At 38.1% G+C, this 26,279-nt stretch overlaps 2 protein-coding genes across 2 annotated transcripts; both read right to left on the bottom strand.

Annotated features, from left to right (window-relative positions):
• Positions 1–9,835: 9,835 nt before the first annotated feature.
• Positions 9,836–13,246, bottom strand: LOC108218128 (protein MAIN-LIKE 1-like). The gene is made up of 5 exons (XM_064079264.1): positions 13,148–13,246; positions 12,366–13,058; positions 11,466–11,545; positions 10,857–11,376; positions 9,836–10,761 (listed from the first exon to the last, which is right to left on the bottom strand). Exons 1-5 carry the CDS (start codon positions 13,241–13,243, stop codon positions 9,979–9,981), a joined length of 2,172 nt encoding a protein of 723 aa, XP_063935334.1. The 5' UTR covers positions 13,244–13,246; the 3' UTR covers positions 9,836–9,978.
• Positions 13,247–15,752: 2,506 nt separating this feature from the next.
• On the bottom strand, positions 15,753–17,347 carry LOC108225689 (cytochrome P450 94A2). The gene is given in 11 exon segments (XM_017400618.2): positions 15,753–15,910; positions 15,912–15,970; positions 15,973–16,059; positions 16,062–16,116; positions 16,118–16,212; positions 16,215–16,545; positions 16,548–16,759; positions 16,762–16,869; positions 16,872–17,136; positions 17,138–17,202; positions 17,205–17,347. Coding segments are annotated over 11 exon segments (1,404 nt in total). The 5' UTR covers positions 17,278–17,347; the 3' UTR covers positions 15,753–15,856.
• Positions 17,348–26,279: the final 8,932 nt, after the last annotated feature.

Raw genomic sequence — 26,279 nt, forward strand, 5'->3', positions numbered from 1 at the left:
AACTTTTAGAAGACAGACTTCGTCCGTTGGGTGTTGCATTTTCTGATGATCGCTACAATCGATACATGGCTGGAATTGAGCAAGAATGCGATGCATTGCAGGCTAAACTTGATGCACGTGATGAAGCTGATTATTGGGCAATTTGGGGAGATGTTGACGCTGAGGACGATGATGATGAAACCGAAGAATATGGTTCCGACTATATTGTGGACATCACCAAGGATTGAGAACTTATGTCATGTTCTCATTTGAAAACAATATGTAATTTTCTTTAAGTTTATGTAAATTTAGTTTATGTAATGCTTTTGTTTCGTTTAAGTTTATGTAATGCTTCTGTTTCCTTTAAGTTTATTTATGGGATAAATATCACGTTGGTGACTCGTTTCGTCCAAATGTATCAATTGAGTGACTCATTTCCAAATTGACTCAAATTGAGTGAAGTGTATGTGTTGAATGTATGGGGGAGAACATATTTATAGGACAGCTCCACATTGAATTATTGTTGTAATATTATGTATATTCAAAAGTAGTTGCAGTTATGACATAATTCAAAATTTGTATTATGGCAACTCCCTGCACTGCTCTTCTTGCATGTTTAAAATTTCGAAATGACAAGTCTCTGCTGCTTTTTTGTCTAGGGTATCTTAAAATTTTCTTCAGCTTTCTTTTGCAGGTACTTTATACAAAGCATGCATATTACTGTAGAGTTGGAGTGTGTTGTCAAGCTATCATGTCATGCTTATTGCTGTACACATGTGAACCATGTCTTTCTGCAGAACATCTTGTATCTTTTTCAGTCAAACTTGTAATGCATGCACAGAAGAACAGTAACTGCAATTTAAAGGGGCGAGTAGAGTACTCATATTTAAAGTTTGATATGACAAGTCCTTGCAGTTTGATATGTTATTGAAGGATTCATTGATTCCCCTTGGAAATTTTGAAAATATTATATATTGAGTTTCACACATTTTTTATGAATGGTATTACATCCAAAATGAAAGATTCCGAGTCCTACTATTTTTGCTAATATTTTTAGATTTTTAAAATTTTATCAACTATTTATTTATAATTTTTTGATTGTTTTATTTGATTTAAATAAAAATAAATAGGAGAAGTTTTTATTCCGTTTATTTATCCCGTTTATTTATTGCTTTAACACCATAAGCAATAAGTTTATGTAAATGCTTCTGTTTCGTACAAGTGCTTGAAACCCCTTTTATCAAAGGAGCAATTATAACTCCTCCTGCTCATGCACAGTATACGTATAGTCACCTCCTATGCATTATTACACTTGTGAAGCACCAATTATTCAACTAGCTAGCCTACTATTCATGCACAGTATGTTTCTCTTTATATGTTGCATTACTAGTGAACTGCAGCTTTTCTTTTTTGCAGAACCTTTAATTTATGCCCTACTGTTGATCATGTGAACCTCTGCATTATCAGATACGACTGTTCTCATTTGAAAAATTTTTGCTACTATTTTTAGATTTTTAAAATTTTATCAACTATTTATTTTTAATTTTTTGATTGTTTTATTTGATTTAAATAAAAATAAATAGGAGAAGTTTTTATTCCGTTTATTTATCCCGTTTATTTATTGCTTTAACACCATAAGCAATAAGTTTATGTAAATGCTTCTGTTTCGTACGAGTGCTTGAAACCCCTTTTATCAAAGCAGCAATTATAACTCCTCCTGCTCATGCACAGTATACTTATAGTCACCTCCTATGCATTATTACACTTGTGAAGCACCAATTATTCAACTAGCTAGCCTACTATTCATGCACAGTATGTTTCTCTTTATATGTTGCAGCTCTCCATGCATATTGAATCACATCTAAACACAGCAAACCCAGTTTGAAACTCTTAAAAAATTAGAGAAGCACACAAACACCCAAAAACACACAACCACAAAAATGGCAAGCTACGTAAACGTGAACATCTTCTGGGGCGGTGAAATCGTGAAGCAAGATAACGATGTTATCTATACGGCTGATCCAAAAGAGATGAGGTTTATCGAATTCGGCACTACATTGGAAGAGTTACACGATATTGTGTATGAGGTTATGAACATAAGTAGGCATCACTGGAATTTGAAACTCAGTTTCAAATATCCTAGACTTGGTGTCGGTAACCTCGTAACAGGATATTTTGTAAAGTCCGTTAGGTCGGACGACGATGTGAGGAGGATGCTAAGCATCCCCGGACGATTTTTGTATGGGATGGGAGACGTATGGATGTTTGTTGAAGCTGAGAGTGTTGCTCAGCAAAGCCAACCCTATGAAGCCCCATGGACCCAACAATCTGGGCAGTCGCATACATTTCTTGATAGCCAACAATATGATGGGAACTATGCAGGAAACTGTGGTGGGGGTTACGGTGGCGACTATGGAGGAAGCGAGTTGGGGTCTATGGCCGGATGGTCAAATAGCGTATTCCAAAGTGGCTACAACTACGGGACCGTAGGGCATACAGAAGTTGCTGAGGAGGACATACAATTGTCGCAGCCTCGTCAAACGCGAGACAGAAGTGCAGCTGTGAATCTTGCACTTCACGGGGACGAAGAAGATGAAGAAAATGCCACGGAAAGAGCATTAACTACAAGTGACGATTCGGATTGGAATCTGTCAGACGAAGAGGTTGAGGAAGAATCTGAAGACTTTTCAGAAGCCGACTCGGATGAAGTCCGAGAGGGGAATACCTCGTTGCAGACGCGCGATATGTCTGTTTATGTACCAAGGGCTGCATGGTTTGGATCTCAGCAGTACGAGACTGAGATAGTGTCCAATGTGGACACTATGATGTCCCACGGGTTCAATCCATCCGTTGATGAGTTAGGCGTCGGAGCCATGTTTCGTAACAAAGAGGTTCTAATCTCGGCGGTTAAGGAGGCACATATTAAAATGAATCGGAACTTTGTTGTGCAAAAAAGCACTACGCAAAAATACAAAGTCAAGTGTACAGTCTATGATTGTAAGTGGAAGTTAAGGGCGGCGAAGAAAAAGCAGCACGGTATGTTTGAAATCACAGAATGTCCTGAGACACACACGTGCTTGTTGGATAGGCCGACACAGGATCATAAGAAGATTTCAGCAAAAATGATAGGGTCATTGGTTGCTCCACACGTAAGTCGCACAACCTATTGTCTCTTATTGACACTGATTTTTTGTCCTTTTGATTGTTAATACTTGTTCGTTTCAACAGATTTCACAAACCCCAAATCTTAGGGTAACAAACATTATAACAATGGTCAACGATGAGTTCCAGCACATTGTTAGTTACAGCAAAGCGTGGAGGGGGAAGATGGCTGCAATGGAGACCCTTTATGGCAATTGGCAGACAACCTATAATGAGTTACCACGGTTCCTCTCTGTCATGGCAAGTACAAATCCAGGGAGCGTAATGGAGATTGATGCGGTTCCACATCAAACTGAGATTGGCAAATCTGTATTTGTTCGCGCATTCTGGTGTCTGAAGGCGATGATTGATGGCTGGCAGCACGCTCGCCCAGTCATTTCAATTGATGGTACATTCCTCAAGGGAAAGTACAATGGAAAGTTGCTGGTTGCGGTGGGAGTGGACGCTAACAACCACCAATATCCAATCTGTTTTGCCCTCGTGGATGAGGAGACTACGGAGAACTGGTCCTGGTTCCTACGTCTTCTACGAATACATGTATGCCGAGAGAGACTTGGCGTTTGTATTATATCGGACCGTGCCCCCGGGATCCTCGCTGCAGTGAATGACGAGCGCAACGGCTTCACTGAACCTTTTGGTGTTCACAGATACTGCCTCCACCATGTGAGAAGCAACTTCTCCAAACATTACCCGGGAAATGACTTGAAGATGTTCATGTGGCTAGCAGGCCGAACACCACAAATAAGAAAGCACGAGGCTTACATGAAACATATTGCCCGCATTTCTCCCCAAGCGGTGACATATTTGCGGGAGATAAATCCTGCCTTGTGGACCATCTGTCATGACACAGGCCACGCTCGTTACGGCCAGGCCACTACCAACGTGACGGAGAGTTTCAATGGCAACATTCGACAAGCTCGCTTCCTACCGGTCACCGCAATGATGGAATTCCTCTTTTACAAAACTGTAAGGACGGTGAACAAGGAGAGAAACGCTGCTCTAGAAAGCATGCAAGAAGGTCATGAACTCTGCCTGCGAGCTAGGAGAATGTTGGAAACCAATACTGAGAGGGCTAACGCCCACCACGTTGAAACATTTAACCGGCAAAGTGGTTTATTCTCCGTAAAGACGCGTAGGTACAGGTTGAAAGGTGTGGAAAAGGGCGGAAACACACAAGTCGTGGACATCAGAAGGGGTACTTGCACGTGCGGGAAATGGGCCTGTCATCGCCTTCCATGTTCTCATCTGATTGCTGGGTGTAATCGTAATTCCATAAACTGGAAACAGTGGATCGGCCCTTACCACTACACTCCCGTTTTGCAAAACATGTGGGAGCCTATGATATATCCGTTACCAGCAACCGGCTATTGGGATGTGCAACTCCCATTAGCATGGCAAAGGTATGGAACCGTGGTGCCGAACGAGGCCATGCGAAAGAGAAGAGCAAAGCGAGGCCAAAGGGGGCAGTCGGTGAGAATACGGACCGAGATGGACGGTTCCCGAACGGGACACAAATGTAGTCGGTGCAAGCAAGAAGGTCATACGAAGCGGAACAAGAAGTGCCCCATGTACAATGCATAATACATTGTACACATATTAGATGTTACTATGTATTATTTTGCCTCAGTGACTTAGTAAGGCAAGAAAAAGTCTTGTAACATTTCTAGTTGATTTAATGAATTTTCCCGGCTTTAAACATTTAAATCGCATTATATTATAGTTCCCAATTTTCCAAGCAAATATGTAGTTTTGTAATCATGTTTTGGAACATAATTTGATCGTTTTTTAATAGAATATTTTTTGAAATTCTTGAAAATGCAAAGAACTACCATTTTCCACGAATATATTGATTTTTCAGACCACTTTCACGAGTCAAAAAAACATATTTTCGGATACCATTTCTTCATGAAATTTTTTCCTACCATAGTCTTCACACCCTATTTTGATGGGAAGCAAAAAATTTCATCAAAAAATATAGGGAAGGGAGTTTTGTAAATGCGTCAAAACGCCAAAAAATAAGCTAATTTGAGTCGAAAAATGACTTTTATGACCATTTTCTGGGGTCGAAAAATCAAGTGTAGTTTTGTAATCATGTTTTGGAACATAATTTGATCGTTTTTTAATAGAATATTTTTTGAAATTCTTGAAAATGCAAAGAACTACCATTTTCCACGAATATATTGATTTTTCAGACCACTTTCACGAGTCAAAAAAACATATTTTCGGATACCATTTCTTCATGAAATTTTTTCCTACCATAGTCTTCACACCCTATTTTGATGGGAAGCAAAAAATTTCATCAAAAAATATAGGGAAGGGAGTTTTGTAAATGCGTCAAAACGCCAAAAAATAAGCTAATTTGAGTCGAAAAATGACTTTTATGACCATTTTCTGGGGTCGAAAAATCAAGTGTAGTTTTGTAATCATGTTTTGGAACATAATTTGATCGTTTTTTAATAGAATATTTTTTGAAATTCTTGAAAATGCAAAGAACTACCATTTTCCACGAATATATTGATTTTTCAGACCACTTTCACGAGTCAAAAAAACATATTTTCGGATACCATTTCTTCATGAAATTTTTTCCTACCATAGTCTTCACACCCTATTTTGATGGGAAGCAAAAAATTTCATCAAAAAATATAGGGAAGGGAGTTTTGTAAATGCGTCAAAACGCCAAAAAATAAGCTAATTTGAGTCGAAAAATGACTTTTATGACCATTTTCTGGGGTCGAAAAATCAAGTGTAGTTTTGTAATCATGTTTTGGAACATAATTTGATCTTTTTTTAATAGAATATTTTTTGAAATTCTTGAAAATGCAAAGAACTACCATTTTCCACGAATATATTGATTTTTCAGACCACTTTCACGAGTCAAAAAAACATATTTTCGGATACCATTTCTTCATGAAATTTTTTCCTACCATAGTCTTCACACCCTATTTTGATGGGAAGCAAAAAATTTCATCAAAAAATATAGGGAAGGGAGTTTTGTAAATGCGTCAAAACGCCAAAAAATAAGCTAATTTGAGTCGAAAAATGACTTTTATGACCATTTTCTGGGGTCGAAAAATCAAGTGTAGTTTTGTAATCATGTTTTGGAACATAATTTGATCGTTTTTTAATAGAATATTTTTTGAAATTCTTGAAAATGCAAAGAACTACCATTTTCCACGAATATATTGATTTTTCATACCACTTTCACGAGTCAAAAAAACATATTTTCGGATACCATTTCTTCATGAAATTTTTTCCTACCATAGTCTTCACACCCTATTTTGATGGGAAGCAAAAAATTTCATCAAAAAATATAGGGAAGGGAGTTTTGTAAATGCGTCAAAACGCCAAAAAATAAGCTAATTAGTTATGTTCGCCCGAAGAGAGGGCGAACATATAATGGGTTGTTTTGTAAATATTGAATTGATATTATTTTATTGATTAGTCATCAGTTGAAGTGATAATTGAGTAAATTTGTTTATATATAGTTAGAACTAAGGCCATACACATACTCGAACTTCTCATCTGCTCATACTAAAAACATCTCATGGACAAGCAGAAACAATCTAGAAAGCTTGACGACGGGATGGAAGAATGGAGTTGTACAAAAACGAGAAGACTTGTTTCAATTGCCATGGAAAGGGATGCGGAGAAGATGAAGTTTGCTACGGAGATGCGGTTGTTGGAGTATCGAGAAGCGAGACAGGGCAAACACTGGGTGCCGACTAAGGATGAGACCCATATTGAAGTTCTGCATGGAGTCGGTCGCCCGCTACGTGAATATCACTACAGAAAAGACCGGGATATAAATGATGCCTTCTTGAAAGGAAAGATGACGGATGAGGAAAGGATAGGTTTGCTGAGAGAAAGCTCGGCAGAATACGCTGCAAAAGTAAAAGTCATTGAGAAATCAAATTTTGATGCTTATGCAAAGCAGTTGTAATTTTGTTTTCAAAAGAAATAATAAAGATGCATTTATTCGTACTTATATTTATTGGAATAAAATACAAATGATATTTGTCAATCAGAATCATTGGCACCGGTTGAGTCTTCGTCAGACATGTAGAAATCCGAGTTGTAATTTGGATTTTGAAGCAGTGCACATTCTTCTTCGAAAGACATTTCTCTTCCGCTAGCAGTTGCCGAGTCTCTGGCCAACTGATACATGTACATACGACATCGGCGCAACAACATTCTGTTGTTCTCTTCCCTGATCTGCTCCACTCCTGCAATCACTTTCATTCGATATTCACCCCAACTACCCTGGAACCTATATTCCGGATAAATAGCTAACGAGTCACGGGCCGGGAGTTTTGCACCTAGAGCTATAAGATCATTTCTCAACTGGTCGGATTCTTCAAGACGATGAGCCCACTCGCGCCGAACACCAGCGAAATACTCTCTCGGATCGCTGTATTTTAAACTCTCGTAATCATCATTTCTTTCTACTAGCAACCACTTTCTACTTGATGAGTACATTGTGGGTGTAATTATAGATTGAAAGTTTGAAGCTGTCTCTATGTGTATAAGTTCAGAATGTGAAAGCAAATATAGAGTTCAAAAGCACTGTAGCCATGTGAATATTTTCGGTGCACAGAGAGATTCGTCCTCTGTAGCCTTTGACTGTAGCCATGTGAATATGTTTGGTGCACAGAGAGTAAATGACTGTAGCCATTTGAATATGTTTTGGACTTTGCAATGATAAAATGGTGCAGAGAGATTCGTCCTCTGTAGCCATGTGAAATTATTGTGGCCTTTTGCAATGATATTGTGGCCTTTTGCACTGTAGCCATGTGAAATTGTTGTGTTCTGCCCTTTGCACTGTAGCCATGTTAATGGTTCAGTACACCCATGTGAGTAAAGTGGTGGAGGTGTGTGAAATGCTTCCGGCCATGTGAAACTGCATAGATTCCCTTACTGTAACCATGATAAAAGTAAAGTAAATGGCATAGTGGGGGGTGCTGTAGCCATGTGAGGCACTACATTGGCAGAGATTCCATTATTTTCTTCAGCAATAATGCTGAGTGAACATGTGTATGAAGGGAGCCTACTTAGGAAATTGGGGTTATAAATAGTGGAAAACTTGTTCACACTTTTTAAACAAATCTTAATTACATGGAGCCAATAGGTGAGGTTGTTCAAGGGGATACGTGCTACTGTGAAAGGCTTGCCGTTCATAGTCATTATCGAGGGAAAGGGCCTAATGCTGGAAGAATGATGTCCCGGTGTCCACTATGGCCAAACGGGTGCGGATACATGTTCTGGATCGATGACCCACTTGAGCCGCGTGCTAGTGCAGTGCTTACTGAGATGACTAAGGAGATGACTGACATGATATGGGATCATTACTTTGCGAAGGAGAGGATTAGAGAGAGGCATGATGAAGAACTTAAATCTGTGAAGGGGAAAAAAATGGGGGAGGGTTGTTCAAAAAAGGGATAAAAGTTGATGTCCTGGCAACGTGCATGTACTGTTGTTTTTCTTATTATGTTAATCAATAATACATTGTCCATGTCCTTTCCTACTTTGCGAACTCAGTCTTATATATTAAGTTATTTACATTTTAATATTTTAAAGTGACCTCTATGTAATTTTCGCCTATAAATAAGTTCTCCCTCATCATCTCACTTTCATCACCAGCTCAAACACATTATATCATTTATGGATTCCGCTGCTGTCGATAAGTGCTACTGTGACAAAGTCCTTGTTAAGAGGGTTTGTCGGGACAACGGTCCCGACGTTGGTAGACGGATGTTGCAATGTCCTGACGGCGCAACTGGTTGTGGTTACTTACTATGGCTAGATGATCGACTAGACAACCGTTCAACTGTGGTCATCAACAAACTTGCTGAGGAAATAAGTGACCTCAAATGGTCGCAGGCAGCGGAAGTGGCAGAAATGGAGACGAAGCATGCCGAAAGAGTAAGAAGAATGAGGAAGACCATGAAAGGTGATGGATCTCGATGGGATGCTGAGGATGTGTGATGTTATTCATGTTATGTGTTTGTCTTCCAATGCTGTTTAACTTATGCACATCTGTCTATCTATCTTTATAACTGTTCCAATTGTTGTTTGCTCGTGTTACGTTTGTAAGTGCCCACTCGTATGTTTTAGTGGCATTTTAAGTGGTATGTTGATGCGTACTATGTTTGTGTGGCTTTGTTAGCAATGACAAACAATAAAATTCATGTTCGCCCCCCAGTCGGGCGAACATACAAGGGCTTGCCTCGTATCACTTGCGTTTACACTCCTCGCTTTTTTATTATCACAAACTCAATTATCATACTACTTGACTTGCCCATTTGGATCTTGTGACTCACCGTTTTGGATGTTTAACACGCAACTACCTGTTCTATACGCTCGATTATCTGTTTTTTCTATCGTGATTATTTTGCTAGTATTTTAAAAAAAATGGAATTTTTTTTTCAAATTTTATTTAATTGAAAATTTTAATTTATTATTTATAAATTAAATTTTTCCACACCATTTAAAATATATTTAAAAAATTTCTAAATAATTAAAAAGCTCTCGTGCCTTGCACGGCCTATAAGCTAGTATTTTTAAAAAAGGTGGTTAGTTTTGTAAAGAAGTTGTTTAGGGTGGTTAGAAATTTGAAGGAGCCTCGTTTATTATGTTATGTCATTTGTTATGTTATCATGTAAACGGAAAGTGCTAACATTATAGAACAATATGAGTGAACAAAAAACATAAACATAATAAAAGTACATAAACCGTTCTACCCGAATAAAAGTACATAAAGATAAACATAATGCATTATCAAATGCATAATAAAAAGTGCATACACATAAACAAAGTACATACGAGGGGAAGCCAAAAAGCCTACTTCTTCGTATGCCCGAAGAAGTGACTTCCAGTGTGACATCTACGACCCTTCCCCTTCGCAGCTCTAGGTGGCTGCTGTCTCTGCTCATGCTCGGATGGCTCCTCATCGTCAGACTCATCCTCAACCTCCGACGGCTGTGCTGCTGCTCTCGGTGGACGCACAGGTGCGTACGCCCAGGGGCTACTATCCCCCGCAAATGCAGCAAAAGCGGGTAAAGGTGTGGTAAAACCCTGGCCGCTGGTGGACATCATCGGAGTGAACGTGACAGGTGGACTCCCGAATCTGTATGTACTGCTCCCAAAGGACGGGTCCTGGGTGAATGGGGGAGGTGTGTGATCCTCTAAGAATGACATGTCAGGACGATATACATATGACTCTGACAAGTGATCCTGTGACGGACCCTCATCGTCCTGTGCCTCATCATCCCCTAATCTGCTCCTTTGGGGCCATGGAACCCCCTCAGATGTAGAAGGCTGAATGAATGGAGACCAACCACCAGCCTCAAAAGTACCTGCTCCATCATGACCTGCAGAATGTGAGGTGCCTGCAAGGTGTGAGCTACCCACATGGGTGTAGTAAGTGCCCTCTTCGGGCACTACCGGTGTGACTGGTGGTCGTCCCCTACGCCCTGCAGGAGCCCGTGCCCTAGGTCTGGCAGGGGCCTGTTCCGTAGGTCGACGCTGTACACGAGTAACCATATCCTGTAAAATATGGTTTGCCAGACCCAAATCAGGAGCATAAGGGTCAATGGCACGCTGCATAGCGGATAACTGCTCCTCCTGTTTACAAACATGTATATTTAAGTCAGAACAGTGTACAAAACAAGCGGAGAACATGTATATTTAAGCATGTATATTTAAGCATGTATATTTACCAGTTCCTGTGGCGAGAGCTGTGTTCCCTGGAAGGCACCCTCCTGCTGTGGCCAGTGTAAGGGGTTAATGATGATTCGACGTGTGACCCTGTGGAACCATGGCAGGTATGAGGCAGTGCAACCCTCGCCATGCATAAGTGGAGGAGATGCGAGGGCACGCTCCATGCGCGTATCCCAAAGATCAACAAATGGCTCCCTCGCGTACATCCAATCAACCTGCTCGTTGTAGTGGTCGTGCAGGTCCTGATGATTAGGGTAGGGAGAGGAATATGGTACACCCTGCATAAAACCAAACTGCCTCGTCACCCTGTCCGTGTAGCACCACTCGACGTAGGACATGTACATCATGGGGGCGAGAGCCGTCCAACGCAAGTACACAGTGGCCTCCGGGTGATGCTCTGCAGGTAAATCAGCATATGGCCTCCATCGAAACTGTCGGGGTGTCAACGCATCCAACTCATATTGTGTCATGCGGCTCTGCGCATGCGGCACCTGACAACGCCTAAGTGGCGCCTTCCACCTACAGTGGAAGTTGGCATAAGTGCTCAGAGGTTATACATGCAACAAATATGAATTGAAGTTAATCAACAAAAGGAGTGACAAACATACCTCAGCGCCAGCGGGTACTCGAACAAGGGTTGACCCCTGTGCCTAGGCGCTAGTGACGGAAAGCGCTCGTAAATCCACACCTAGCGGCAAGGTTAGTACAAGTGCACATGATGAATAAATAATACAACAATAAAGACGAGAAATAAATATTACTTAATTTTAAATTCGAAATAATTATCTCTAACTATTTTTACAAATCTGATTTTTTTTATTTATTGGAATAATATAACATTGTATAATTTAAATTAAAATTGGCACTACCACTACTTAATTTAAACTAGTAATCTAAACTAAAATTAGCACTACCACTACTAATCAACAACAATCATCACCAACTACTAATCTATTTAATTTAATGGTGTCAAGTTTACTTTTAAATTCAATTTAATTTAATTTCATTAAATTCAAAAAAAGCTAAAATTAAATTGATTATATTTAATCTACTCTTAACGTAAATAATACAATAATCATCACCAACTACTAATCTAAACTAAAATTATCACTACCACTACTAATCAACAACAATCATCACCAACTACTAATCTAAACTAAAATTATCACTAACATAAGCTACTACCAAATACCAACTAACAAAACCCATTATAAATTATCAAACAAATTACTAATCAAGTCTAATTTTTAATTCATTCAAAATATGAGATCTACACTAATTTTCCCAATTTTATAATTCGAAAAAATTGTACTATATTTAGGATTTTTTTATGCAATATTTGTTATTAAATTCGAAAATTATTTTAATTAAATCAAATAATTAAAACGCTAGTGACGGAAAGCGCTCGTAAATCCACACCTAGCGGCAAGGTTAGTACAAGTGCACATGATGAATAAATAATGCAACAATAAAGACGAGAAAGAAAGTTGTGGTTGGTTTAGTATTACCTGTACCAATGTGGCGTAGCCACAGAAATCAGTACAGTTAGCCATGCTAGAAGAACATAGCTTCTGGTATAGGAAGCCAAGAACAGCACTACCCCAGCTATACCGACGCAGCTGGTCCATGTCCCTCATTAACCATAGAAGGTCAAGCTGCACGCGGTTCCCGCTGCTGTGGGGGAACAATGATCCAATAACGCATAGTAGGTGCGCCCGAATATGGTAGGTAAGCTGTACACCATAACCTATATCCTCTGGATCCAACTGCTCCAACCGCTCACAAGACCCGAAGTTATCCACAAGCCATTTGATCTTTAAACCACCTCGGTTAACATCGTCCTTGGCTTCTGGTAATAGCCCAAGAAATTCGCCTACTAGCACGCGCCTTTCCTCCACGCTGCTACTCGCTCCACGGAGGATCAGTGGATCACCCTCTGTGGGTAACCCGAGAATGTGATGAACATCCTCAAGAGTGATAGTGGCCTCTCCGAACGGCAGGTGGAAGGTGTGCGTCTCTCCACGCCATCTCTCGATAAAGGCTGTAATCAAACCCCTGTCGTGCTTGAACTGTCCCAGCCTAAATATGCAATCAAATCCTAAATCCCTGATTGCATCCATGATCATCTGATGCGGTCTGTGGGCTCGAACTGCCTTCCAATACTCCCCAAAGTTTGTCCTCAATCTGAAATCAGGGGGTGGCTGAAATAATTGTAGTGCACAAAATATTAGTCCCTATAGGCTACAGACTCATACAAATGTAAAAAAATTGCACTAAAGAAGGAGTTTACCTCTATGTTGTCCCACACAACCTGAGACCTGTGCACAGACTGTAATGTCAACAAACTCCCGTCTAAAGGTCCGGGACCAGAACGACCGACATTCATCTGCGAAATTAAATTCAAAATATTTGTTATTAAATTTGAAATTGTTTCATTAAATCCAATATTCGAAATAATTTTCATTTTAATTGTAATAATATAACATTGTGATTTTAATTTTAATTGTATTTATGTCTAACTAATTTTACAAATCTAAATTTTTTTTATATTATATTTTTTATTATATTTTATATTACTTAATTTAAAATTCGAAATAATTATCTCTAACTATTTTTAAAAATCTGATTTTTTTTATTTATTGGAATAATATAACATTGTATAATTTAAATTAAAATTAGCACTACCACTACTTAATTTAAACTACTAATCTAACTAAAATTAGCACTACCACTACTAATCTATTTAATTTAATGGTGTCAAGTTTACTTTTAAATTCGATTTAATTTAATTTCATTAAATTCAATAAAAGCTAAAATTAAATTGATTATATTTAATCTACTCTTAACGTAAATAATACAACAATCATCACCAACTACTAATCTATTTAATTTAATGGTGTCAAGTTTACTTTAAATTCGATTTACTTTAATTTCATTAAATTCAATAAAGCTAAAATTAAATTTATTATATTTAATCTACTCTTAACGTAAATAATACAATAATCATCACCAACTACTAATCTAAACTAAAATTATCACTACCACTACTAATCAACAACAATCATCACCAACTACTAATCTAAACTAAAATTATCACTAACATAAGCTACTACCAAATACCAACTAACAAAACCCATTATAAATTATCAAACAAATTACTAATCAAGTCTAATTTTTAATTCATTCAAATATGAGATCTAATTTTTAATTTTTTATGCAATATTTGTTATTAAATTCGAAAATTATTTTAATTAAATCAAAAATTCATAATAATTCCTATTTCGGTATAATATTTTTTTAATTCCAAAATTCGAAATAATTCCAATTTTTAATTCCAAAATTCGAAATAATTCAAATTAAATTCGAAAATGTGAGATTGCTTATTTTTATTCTATTTTTAACGTAAAACACCCAAATTTAATCTACTAACCTAATTTCTAAATTTAATCTACTAACCTAATTTCTAAAATTAACATAATCTACTAACAAATACCAACTAACAACATTCATTATAAATCATCATACAAAATTACTAATCAAGCTAAGAACAATCATTATAAAATTTATAAAAATACATGCATGCAATTGATGAGATTGAGAATGGTGAAAAAACCTTGAAAATGGGGTGAAATTGATTAATTGATTCGGTGAAAGTAGCAAAGCAAGCGCCCTTTTTCCCCTTTTCTTTGTCCGGATCACACTTTTTTCTCCAAATTGAAGCTTGCAATGTGTGTGCAATGTGTGTGTAATGTGTGTGTAAATTGAGGCTGGTGTCGCAAAATGAAGAAGAAGAAGAGGGGCTGGGGAGGTTTTGTGTGATTAAAGGGACAGGTGGCCGCCCTTGACTGGGCCGGCCACGTCACAACTGCACAGACATGTTCGCCCGTAGCAGGGGCGAACACAACACCATGCCTTCGTACTGTTCGCCCGTAGGTTGATCTCGGCTGAAAAAATGTTTTCCGCTATGTTCGCCGAGGTGTGTTGAATTAGGGTGGTTAGTTTTGTGAAACGAAATTTTGGGTGGTTAGTTTTGTAAAGATTTTGTTCCGGGTGGTCAGTAATTTGAAGGAGCCGGCTCCTTCAAATTTCTGACCACCCACAACACATTCTTTACAAAACTAACCACCTTTTTTTTCACTTCACAAAACTAACCACCCTAATTCATAATCACCAAGGGCGAACACCACACAAAGTTAATTTGCTGCAGGCCCCCACCAGGGACGAACAACAAAAATGAGAACATATATGTTCGCCCCCCACAGGGGCGAACATAGAAGGGGAATTTGACTTCTGCAATCTTCACTTCACTTCAGTTCAATTCGAGGGAAATTGTGATATATTATTTATATTATTATATTATCTTCTTTTTATACATTAAAAATCAATAGGTCCCACCACTTCACCCACCTTTTTTTCTCTTTCATTACTTTATATATATTTCTTAAACTCCGTACTCAACCATTCCATAAGAATTGGGTGGGACATGGAGGGAGCAAAATTCATTCTAACCAAATATCAGAATAATACTCCTTCCGTCCAATTTTAGTTGTCACATTTGGTTCTGTGCCGGTCAAATTGACCAAAGTTTAACCGAAATTTATTAATATTCTATTAATTGTAAAAATAAAAAAAATATGTCAGTGGAAATATTTTTTAATCTATTTTATGATGTAATTTTCAGTTTTTTAAATAACGAAAGAATGATTTATAATATTTGATCAAAAGTTAATCAATTTGATCAACAAAAATAGAATTGTGACAATTAAAATGGAACGAAGGAAGTATCGTTTTCAAATGCACGAATCTCATAAGAATTAATGCATGAGAACTTGGAGTAAATGACCATTCAACAAACTTTGAATAATCAGTGAATTTAACAAGGAAAATAACTGGCAAAAGAAAAAAACAAGGAAAAATAAAACGCATGTATACCTTGGAGTAACTGACCAAGTACACGATTCAACAAACTTTGAACAAGAGCAACTACTCTATCCAAAATTCAAACCCTTTCCACAATTCTCACAGGAAACCCACCTTCCATCTTGGAATTGAAAGTAAGATATAAACTTAGGCTCAAACCCAGGCTGATCCATCACTGCCACCACCTTGAACCGCGCAACACAGCCGCAACCACCCTCTTCATCTGCCACGTCGCCATCTCCCTCCCCATGCAAGTCCTCGGACCTGCATGAAACTCCGGAACTCAAACTCATCACGCCTCACCACCACCATTGTCCCATCACTCTCATCCCTTTCAAAAACCTCTCGGGCTTTTAAACTCCGCCCAGTCACTCCCCCACAGCTTCTCCGACCGCCCCATCGCGTAATTATGGTAACTCACTCTTGAACCTTTCTGACTCGAGTCCCATCCGGCATCACATCATCTTGCACGGCTGTTCTCGAGTTCACCGGAACAGATGGATATATCCTCAAGCTCTCGTAAATTGACGCGTGAGTGTACGTTAACATATTCGATGAATCTTTGTTGAGTTCATCAAGAATCTTCGCTTCTGATTCCGGGTTCTTCGAGATGAGCCAGAAGTAGTACCATGTCAAGGCTGCTGACACAGACTCTAGACCGGCTAGAATGAAGTTCATGACCATATCTCCGAGAAAGTCTTCGTCAGATATACCAGAGATTAGTAAAAGTGATAAGAAATCTTGAGAATTATTGTTTTTGCCGACTTCATCTTCTTTTTCTCTCTACTTTCTTTGAGAAAATTTTGTATGATATCTAATTTGCTTCTAAGCTCTTTTTCAGATCCAATGTTGAGAAACCTCTTGGTTTTCCAGATAAGAGGTACGAGTTCATTGAACCGCTTGTTGCTAATTCGAAGAGCATCATGAAACGCTGGCCTAATACCGACGGTTGGAAGAGACGGTACCAAAGAGTTCTCATTAATCCGCACGCAACTTTACATATACTGTCCATCCCAAATCTCTCAAGTACGTCATGGAAATCGAGCTCGAGCTTGTTTCGAGGACGCGTACGACAGACCGGAATAAGACCATTGTTATTTTGGACGAAACGACGGTTTCATAAAACTTGACGAATTCTTGGGTTATCAACTCGCGGCTCAGGACTTGTCTTTGTGACTTCCACTCCTCCCCGTCTGCAAGAAACGTACCTTGTCCGAATAAATCGGAGAGGGGGTTTCTGAAAGTGTCACCCTTCTGGTAAACACTAAAGCTCGTCTCCAAAATGTGTTTAACATTTGCAGGATTCGATGTTAAGACGCTTTGTTCTCCGAAAGGACGGTGGAGGACGAAGGTTGAAGAGAGGGGAGTCGAGGAGAATGTCTGATGTCCACTGGATGACTCGATCTTGATTAGCTAGAATGGAAGGAGTGAGCCGATGAGAGGGTATGTTGGTGGGAGTTTATCGGATTTTTGTTTGGTTAAGAGGTTGGAAGTCGACATTATGGAATGGGAGATGAGAGGAATGATTGTGTAGGTGAGATATCACTTTTTCTTGTTAACAATGATCTAGTGATGAAGGTTTTGTATATGAAGATGGTGTGTGCAGCTGGAATTTATTACTTATAAGTTATAAAAAAGATTTGGCTGTTAGGTGATGTAATAAGTTGACATTTGTGAAAATCATAAAACGATTACGCGGTGGCACCACCCACGTTAACCTATTTATGGAAGATACATAAGTCAATGTCACCTACAACAATGTATATAAACATCCGGTATCGAGTGTCCATGACATACAATAGGTATAAAATTTGATAAATTTATATTATTTTTGATTAGCTTATACTCTTTAATAATGATGGACACACTACGTTCACAATAATCACACAACCAATTCCAAATTCAAAGATTTTAGTGGTTAGCATGTGCTCATGAACACACATCTTGACAAATACACAACATCACATTGACCGTTAATAATTTACTATCACTCCCACCCAAATACCCAATAGTTTAGCTTGAACAACAAGAACTCGGCATATATTTTAAGAGTCTTATATATATATCAAAAATGTTATTCCAATTGTTAACAAATATATGGTCATAAAAAAAGAACACATACAATATAAAAAATTCATGTCTCACGACAAAATTATCATCTTATGTCTGAAGAAAACACATAAAAATATAAAATTTATGTAGAAAGAACTCATACAGACACAAAACACTGACAAAACACAAAGAAATTTAGTTTACACGGAAAAACATATCAAAACACCAGCAGGAAGACAAAACAATAAAACAATATATGATCATTAATATCTAAAAGCTCATATAAAATTAACTACACAAAATGATATATGAATATATACATCAAAATACAATATTAAAATATCAAAAACACCCACATATATGTATACAAGTATACTTGAATTGGGAAGGAGATGAATCCGAATATAAATCAACAAGTATAGATTAAATTAAAACAATATAGAAACAGCGCTTCAAAGAATCTATTTCGATTGAAAACAGGAAGCACAAGGATGTGTAGATGCGGAGTATGTTTTGCCTAGATTTCCCCTTGTCCCAGAGCACATGCAACAGATAATTACACACAGATACAGTTGTGCTTAAATACATCAGGGTTATAAAAAATAGTCATTTAGGCAATTTGATGTAGGATAGATGAGAAAAATGGTTGAAAACAACCCTTGAAAATGGGCGTGAAAATTGTATAATTTATGATTCGGTTGGAAAGGAGCCAAAGCAAGGCCCTTTTTCCCACTTTTCTTGTCCGGATCACACTTTTTTCTCCAAATTGAACTTGCAATGTGGTGCAATGTGTGTGTGTAATGGGTGTGTAATTAGGTGAGGTGTTGTGTCGCAAAATGAAGAACGACGAAGAGGGGGACTGGGAGAGGTTTGTGTGATTATAAGGGACAGGTGGCCGCCCTTGACGGGCCGCGGCCCACGTCACATCTGCACAGACATGTTTCGCCCGTTAGCGGTGCGAACACAAACACAGCCTTCGTACTGTTCGCCCGTAGGTTGATCTCGGCTGAAAAAAATTTTCCGCATGTTCCGCCGAGGTGTGTTGACTTAGGGTTGTTAGTTTTGTGAAACAAATTTGGGGTGGTTAGTTTTGTAAAGATTTGTTCCGGGTGGTCAGTCATTTGAAGGAGCCGCTCCTTTCAAATTTCGACCACCCACACACATTCTTTACAAAACTAACCACCTTTTTTTTCACTTCACAAAACTAACAGCCCTAATTCAAATCACCAAGGGCGCAACACCACACAAAGTTAATTTGGCTTGCGGCTCCCCACCCGGGCGAACAACAAAAATGAGAAGAACATATTGTTCGCCCCCCCACAAGGGGCGAACATAGAAGGGGAATTTGACTTCTCCACAATATCTCGTCACTTCACTTCAGTTTCATTCGAGGGAAGAAATTGTGCATCTATTTAATATATTTTGATATTATTATATTTTATAATATTATATTATATAGTCAAAAGGTATTTTATATAAAAAAATGTAATATTGTGTATATTGGTAGTATTTTAATACTTAAGGTCATATTTAAGCTCATAAAAGATAAATAATATATTATTGTAATAATAATATTGTTTAATCCGAAAACGTCCTGTAATATCTTGTCCCGAATGCATTTGATCAAACACAACAATTTTATTCATAGAAGATATTAAAACAAACAACGATAACACAACTTAAATTGAAAAGCAGAAAACAAATCACGACGAAACTACAGACCACTTAATCGTCCTCGGACGACATTACACTATCAGAATAATAATCCGGAGTGGTGACCAATGCAAGGTATTGTTGTTCCTTAAACCGGTCCCCTTCTTCCCGAAACATCTTAGCATCATCGTATAGACTCTGACGATGCAGTCGCAGATTCATGCGATTCTCCTCTTCTCTCGCTCTGAAGAGGGCGGCCTCCAGCTGCTGCGGCGTTTCTCGAGGCATAGTACGAGCCCTTTGTTTAGGAATCGGAATCCCAGCTAGTGCACAACGTTCCATGCACACTTCATGCCTACGCACACGCCACTCCCACTCATTCAACATGGTGGTAATCGACTGAGAGGGAGTATCGTAAATTAGGGTTTAAAGAGTAGGTAAAGTCATCATCACACCACCATTTTCTACCCATGGCAACAAACAGATCACCTGGTGTGTAACTCATGATTTATGATGAACTATATCTTCTGTGAGGTCTATGGTTGTGTGTGCATTGTGCATATTGTATGTGAACCTATTTATAGGCACAGCATAACATTGCAACGAAATAATGCTGATATTCACATGATCAACAGTTGTATCCCATAATGCTGATATTCACATGATCAACATTAGTATCTCATAATGCAGAGGTTCACATGATGAACAGTATGTCATAAAGTAAAGGTTCTGCAGAAAGTAAGGCTGCATTAGACTTAAAGCCAAAGGACTTGTAAAATCCAAAATTATAATCAGATCCGGAAAGATTTTTAGCCACTTGTAAATGCATTATTTTGAAGGGGAATAACTGCATCCTTCAATAACATATCAAACTGCAAGGACATGTCATATCAAACTTTAATTATGAGTTGTCTACTCACCCCTTTAAATTGCAGCTACTGTTCTACTGCATTACAAGTTTGACTCAAGAAGATACAAGAACTGCAGAGACTTGTCATTTCAAATATTTTAATTATTTTAATCAAATGTAATTTTATTTTCACTTTATGTAATGCTTGTGTTCCTTTAATTTTATGTAATGCTTGTGTTCTTTTAATTTATGTAATGCTTGTGTTTCCTTTAAATTACACATCCCTCAGTTTATGTAATGCTTGGATTAACAATAATAAAAATAAGCACTAAAATATGTGGTTTTTTCGGTAATATGAATAATTTTGTTTAGGTTATATAAATAGATATTGCTCATATCATTCCGATTTGCAAAAATAAAAACTGCAAATAAAAGTACATTTGATAAGTTCGAGGTCTTTAATATTCTCAATCCTGAGTTATGTCGACATAACAGTCGGAATCATAATCTTCATCATCATCTTCAGCATCAGCGGCCACCGAGGTATGCTTTTCATTGCAATCATAAAGAAAATTTGGCACATCTCCCCATACTTCCCAAAATTCAGCTTCTTCACGTGCATCAAGTTTCTTCTGCAGTGCATCACATTCTTTCGTAATTCCAGCCATGTATCGATTGTAGCGAGCATCAGAAAATGGGATACCCAACCGACGAAGTCTGTCAAAATAAAGTTGTTGAACTTCAGGATAACGTTCGGACTCGTCTAATACCTCCTGATATGTTGGCACCCAATCTTTGCCCTTTCTGATTCTCCTAGTAGTAAACTTGCGGCAAGAGTTGTTGAATTTCATCTGGGCCAGCTCTCGAGCGTGCTCTTCGGCCTGGCGACGTTTCTCCTGTAAGATCTCCTCTTTAAGGCTCATTGGAGCCCCCCCTGGATGCTGATTCGTCGCCATCCGTCCCATTGGTGGGCGACGCTTTTGTTGCACGACCGGTTGTTGGTTGTTCTGGTTGCTGCGCATTCCTCCCAACAATAGCTCCGGTTGTCTTCTCTCTTGTTTTTTTAGGCGTTTTTCATAGCCGGGGGTCATTGGTGCCTTGCCCTTATCCATTTTGGGGTGATTGAAGCGATTAAAAGAAGAAGTGTTGCAATGACAAACAATAAAATGAGTGAAGTGTATGTGTTGAATGTATGGGGGAGAAACATATTTATAGGACAGCTCCACATTGAATTATTGTTGTAATATTATGTATATTCAAAAGTAGTTGCAGTTATGACATAATTCAAAATTTGTATTATGGCAACTCCCTGCACTGCTCTTCTTGCATGTTTAAAATTTCGAAATGACAAGTCTCTGCTGCTTTTTGTCTAGGGTATCTTAAAATTTTCTTCAGCTTTCTTTTGCAGGTACTTTATACAAAGCATGCATATTACTGTAGAGTTGGAGTGTGTTGTCAAGCTATCATGTCATGCTTATTGCTGTACACATGTGAACCATGTCTTTCTGCAGAACATCTTGTATCTTTTTCAGTCAAACTTGTAATGCATGCACAGAAGAACAGTAACTGCAATTTAAAGGGGCGAGTAGAGTACTCATATTTAAAGTTTGATATGACAAGTCCTTGCAGTTTGATATGTTATTGAAGGATTCATTGATTCCCCTTGGAAATTTTGAAATATTATATATTGAGTTTCACACATTTTTTATGAATGGTATTACATCCAAAATGAAAGATTCCGAGTCCTACTATTTTTGCTAATATTTTTAGATTTTTAAAATTTTATCAACTATTTATTTATAATTTTTTGATTGTTTTATTTGATTTAAATAAAAATAAATAGGAGAAGTTTTTTATTCCGTTTATTTATCCCGTTTATTTATTGCTTTAACACCATAAGCAATAAGTTTATGTAAATGCTTCTGTTTCGTACAAGTGCTTGAAACCCCTTTTATCAAAGGAGCAATTATAACTCCTCCTGCTCATGCACAGTATACGTATAGTCACCTCCTATGCATTATTACACTTGTGAAGCACCAATTATTCAACTAGCTAGCCTACTATTCATGCACAGTATGTTTCTCTTTATATGTTGCATTACTAGTGAACTGCAGCTTTTCTTTTTGCAGAACCTTTAATTTATGCCCTACTGTTGATCATGTGAACCTTTAATTACTAAGATTTTTTGCCTAACATTAATTCCTTGGCCAGTTGCCTTATAAATTGAACTCAATTTCAACATTTCAACTACGAAAATACATCGAAAACAATATTTCTTTCATTACTTCAACTGCACCAAGATGGAAAAGGGTAAAAGGCCAATGTCCCCCGGATACGAAAAACGCCTGCAACGGCAACAACAGAGAAGACAACAACCGGAGCTATTGTTGGGAGGGATGCGCAGCAACCTAAACAACCAACGACCTGCATTACCTCCTAAAAGCAAACCACCACAGACGTTGGAGATCAAGCGGGATCATGCGTACTATTTGCAACGTAAGTTTTCTACTAGGAGAGCTCGAAACGGCAAAGATTGGGTGCCGACAGAGCAGGAGGTTGAGGATGAGGGCAGACGTTATCCTGAAGTTGATAAACTTTTAGAAGACAGACTTCGTCCGTTGGGTGTTGCATTTTCTGATGATCGCTACAATCGATACATGGCTGGAATTGAGCAAGAATGCGATGCATTGCAGGCTAAACTTGATGCACGTGATGAAGCTGATTATTGGGCAATTTGGGGAGATGTTGACGCTGAGGACGATGATGATGAAACCGAAGAATATGGTTCCGACTATATTGTGGACATCACCAAGGATTGAGAACTTATGTCATGTTCTCATTTGAAAACAATATGTAATTTTCTTTAAGTTTATGTAAATTTAGTTTATGTAATGCTTTTGTTTCGTTTAAGTTTATGTAATGCTTCTGTTTCCTTTAAGTTTATTTATGGGATAAATATCACGTTGGTGACTCGTTTCGTCCAAATGTATCAATTGAGTGACTCATTTCCAAATTGACTCAAATTGAGTGAAGTGTGTGTTGAATGTATGGGGGAGAACATATTTATAGGACAGCTCCACATTGAATTATTGTTGTAATATTATGTATATTCAAAAGTAGTTGCAGTTATGACATAATTCAAAATTTGTATTATGGCAACTCCCTGCACTGCTCTTCTTGCATGTTTAAAATTTCGAAATGACAAGTCTCTGCTGCTTTTTTGTCTAGGGTATCTTAAAATTTTCTTCAGCTTTCTTTTGCAGGTACTTTATACAAAGCATGCATATTACTGTAGAGTTGGAGTGTGTTGTCAAGCTATCATGTCATGCTTATTGCTGTACACATGTGAACCATGTCTTTCTGCAGAACATCTTGTATCTTTTTCAGTCAAACTTGTAATGCATGCACAGAAGAACAGTAACTGCAATTTAAAGGGGCGAGTAGAGTACTCATATTTAAAGTTTGATATGACAAGTCCTTGCAGTTTGATATGTTATGAAGGATTCATTGATTCCCTTGGAAATTTTGAAAAATTATATATTGAGTTTCACAATTTTTTATGAATGGTATTACATCCAAAATGAAAGATTCCGAGTCCTACTATTTTGCTAATATTTTTAGTTTTAAAATTTTATCAACTATTTATTTATAATTTTTTGATTGTTTTATTTGATTTAAATAAAAATAAATAGGAGAAGTTTTATTCCGTTTATTTATCCCGTTTATTTATGCTTTAACACCATAAGCAATAAGTTTATGTAAATGCTTCTGTTTCGTACAAGTGCTTGAAACCCCCTTTTATCAAGGAGCAATTATAACTCCTCCTGCTCATGCACAGTATACGTATAGTCACCTCCTATGCCTTATTACACTTGTGAAGCACCAATTATTCAACTAGCTAGCCTACTATTCATGCACAGTATGTTTCTCTTTATATGTTGCATTACTAGTGAACTGCAGCTTTTCTTTTTTGCAGAACCTTTAATTTATGCCCTACTGTTGATCATGTGAACCTCTGCATTATCAGATACGACTGTTCTCATTTGAAAATTTTTGCTACTATTTTTAGATTTTTAAAATTTATCAACTATTTATTTTTAATTTTTTGATTGTTTTATTTGATTTAAATAAAAATAAATAGGAGAAGTTTTTATTCCGTTTATTTATCCCGTTTATTTATTGCTTTAACACCATAAGCAATAAGTTTATGTAAATGCTTCTGTTTCGTACGAGTGCTTGAAACCCCTTTTATCAAAGCAGCAATTATAACTCCTCCTGCTCATGCACAGTATACTTATAGTCACCTCCTATGCATTATTACACTTGTGAAGCACCAATTATTCAACTAGCTAGCCTACTATTCATGCACAGTATGTTTCTCTTTATATGTTGCAGCTCTCCATGCATATTGAATCACATCTAAACACAGCAAACCCAGTTTGAAACTCTTAAAAAATTAGAGAAGCACACAAACACCCAAAAACACACAACCACAAAAATGGCAAGCTACGTAAAACGTGAACATCTTCTGGGGCGGTGAAATCGTGAGCAAGATAACGATGTTATCTATACGGGCTGATCCAAAGAGATGAGGTTTTATCGAATTCGGCACTACATTGGAAGAGTTACACGATATGTGTATGAGGTTATGAACATAAGTAGGCATCACTGGAATTGAAACTCAGTTTCAAATATCCTAGACTTGGTGTCGGTAACCTCGTAACAGGATTATTTTGTAAGTCCGTTAGGTCGGACGACGATGTGAGGAGGATGCTAAGCATCCCCGGACGATTTTTGTATTGGATGGGAGACGTATGGATGTTTGTTGAAGCTGAGAGTGGTGCTCAGGCAAAGCCAACCCTATTGAAGCCACCATGGACCCAACAATCTGGGCAGTCGCATACATTTCTTGATAGCCAACAATATGATGGGAACTATGCAGGAAACTGTGGTGGGGGTTTACGGGGGGCGACTATGGAGGAAGCGAGTTGGGGTCTATGGCCGGATGGTCAAATAGCGTATTCCAAAGTGGCTACAACTACGGGACCGTAGGGCATACAGAAGTTGCTGAGGAGGACATACAATTGTCGCAGCCTCGTCAAACGCGAGACAGAAGTGCAGCTGTGAATCTTGCACTTCACGGGGACGAAGAAGATGAAGAAAATGCCACGGAAAGAGCATTAACTACAAGTGACGATTCGGATTGGAATCTGTCAGACGAAGAGGTTGAGGAAGAATCTGAAGACTTTTCAGAAGCCGACTCGGATGAAGTCCGAGAGGGGAATACCTCGTTGCAGACGCGCGATATGTCTGTTTATGTACCAAGGGCTGCATGGTTTGGATCTCAGCAGTACGAGACTGAGATAGTGTCCAATGTGGACACTATGATGTCCCACGGGTTCAATCCATCCGTTGATGAGTTAGGCGTCGGAGCCATGTTTCGTAACAAAGAGGTTCTAATCTCGGCGGTTAAGGAGGCACATATTAAAATGAATCGGAACTTTGTTGTGCAAAAAAGCACTACGCAAAAATACAAAGTCAAGTGTACAGTCTATGATTGTAAGTGGAAGTTAAGGGCGGCGAAGAAAAAGCAGCACGGTATGTTTGAAATCACAGAATGTCCTGAGACACACACGTGCTTGTTGGATAGGCCGACACAGGATCATAAGAAGATTTCAGCAAAAATGATAGGGTCATTGGTTGCTCCACACGTAAGTCGCACAACCTATTGTCTCTTATTGACACTGATTTTTTGTCCTTTTGATTGTTAATACTTGTTCGTTTCAACAGATTTCACAAACCCCAAATCTTAGGGTAACAAACATTATAACAATGGTCAACGATGAGTTCCAGCACATTGTTAGTTACAGCAAAGCGTGGAGGGGGAAGATGGCTGCAATGGAGACCCTTTATGGCAATTGGCAGACAACCTATAATGAGTTACCAC

This window comes from Daucus carota, chromosome 6 (genome assembly GCF_001625215.2).
Source record: "Daucus carota subsp. sativus chromosome 6, DH1 v3.0, whole genome shotgun sequence".
Lineage (NCBI taxonomy): Eukaryota > Viridiplantae > Streptophyta > Magnoliopsida > Apiales > Apiaceae > Daucus > Daucus carota.

What these genes read in the sequence shown, in the direction of transcription:
- LOC108218128 (XM_064079264.1), bottom strand. Translation starts at nt 13,243, where the DNA reads ATGAATGTCGGTCGTTCTGGTCCCGGACCTTTAGACGGGAGTTTGTTG. An exon ending in GAGTACCCGCTGGCGCTGAG is followed by an intron (nt 11,377 to 11,465) that starts GTATGTTTGTCA and finishes CTTCCACTGTAG; the next exon opens with GTGGAAGGCGCCACTTAGGC. An exon ending in AGCTCTCGCCACAGGAACTG is followed by an intron (nt 10,762 to 10,856) that starts GTAAATATACAT and finishes GTTTGTAAACAG; the next exon opens with GAGGAGCAGTTATCCGCTAT.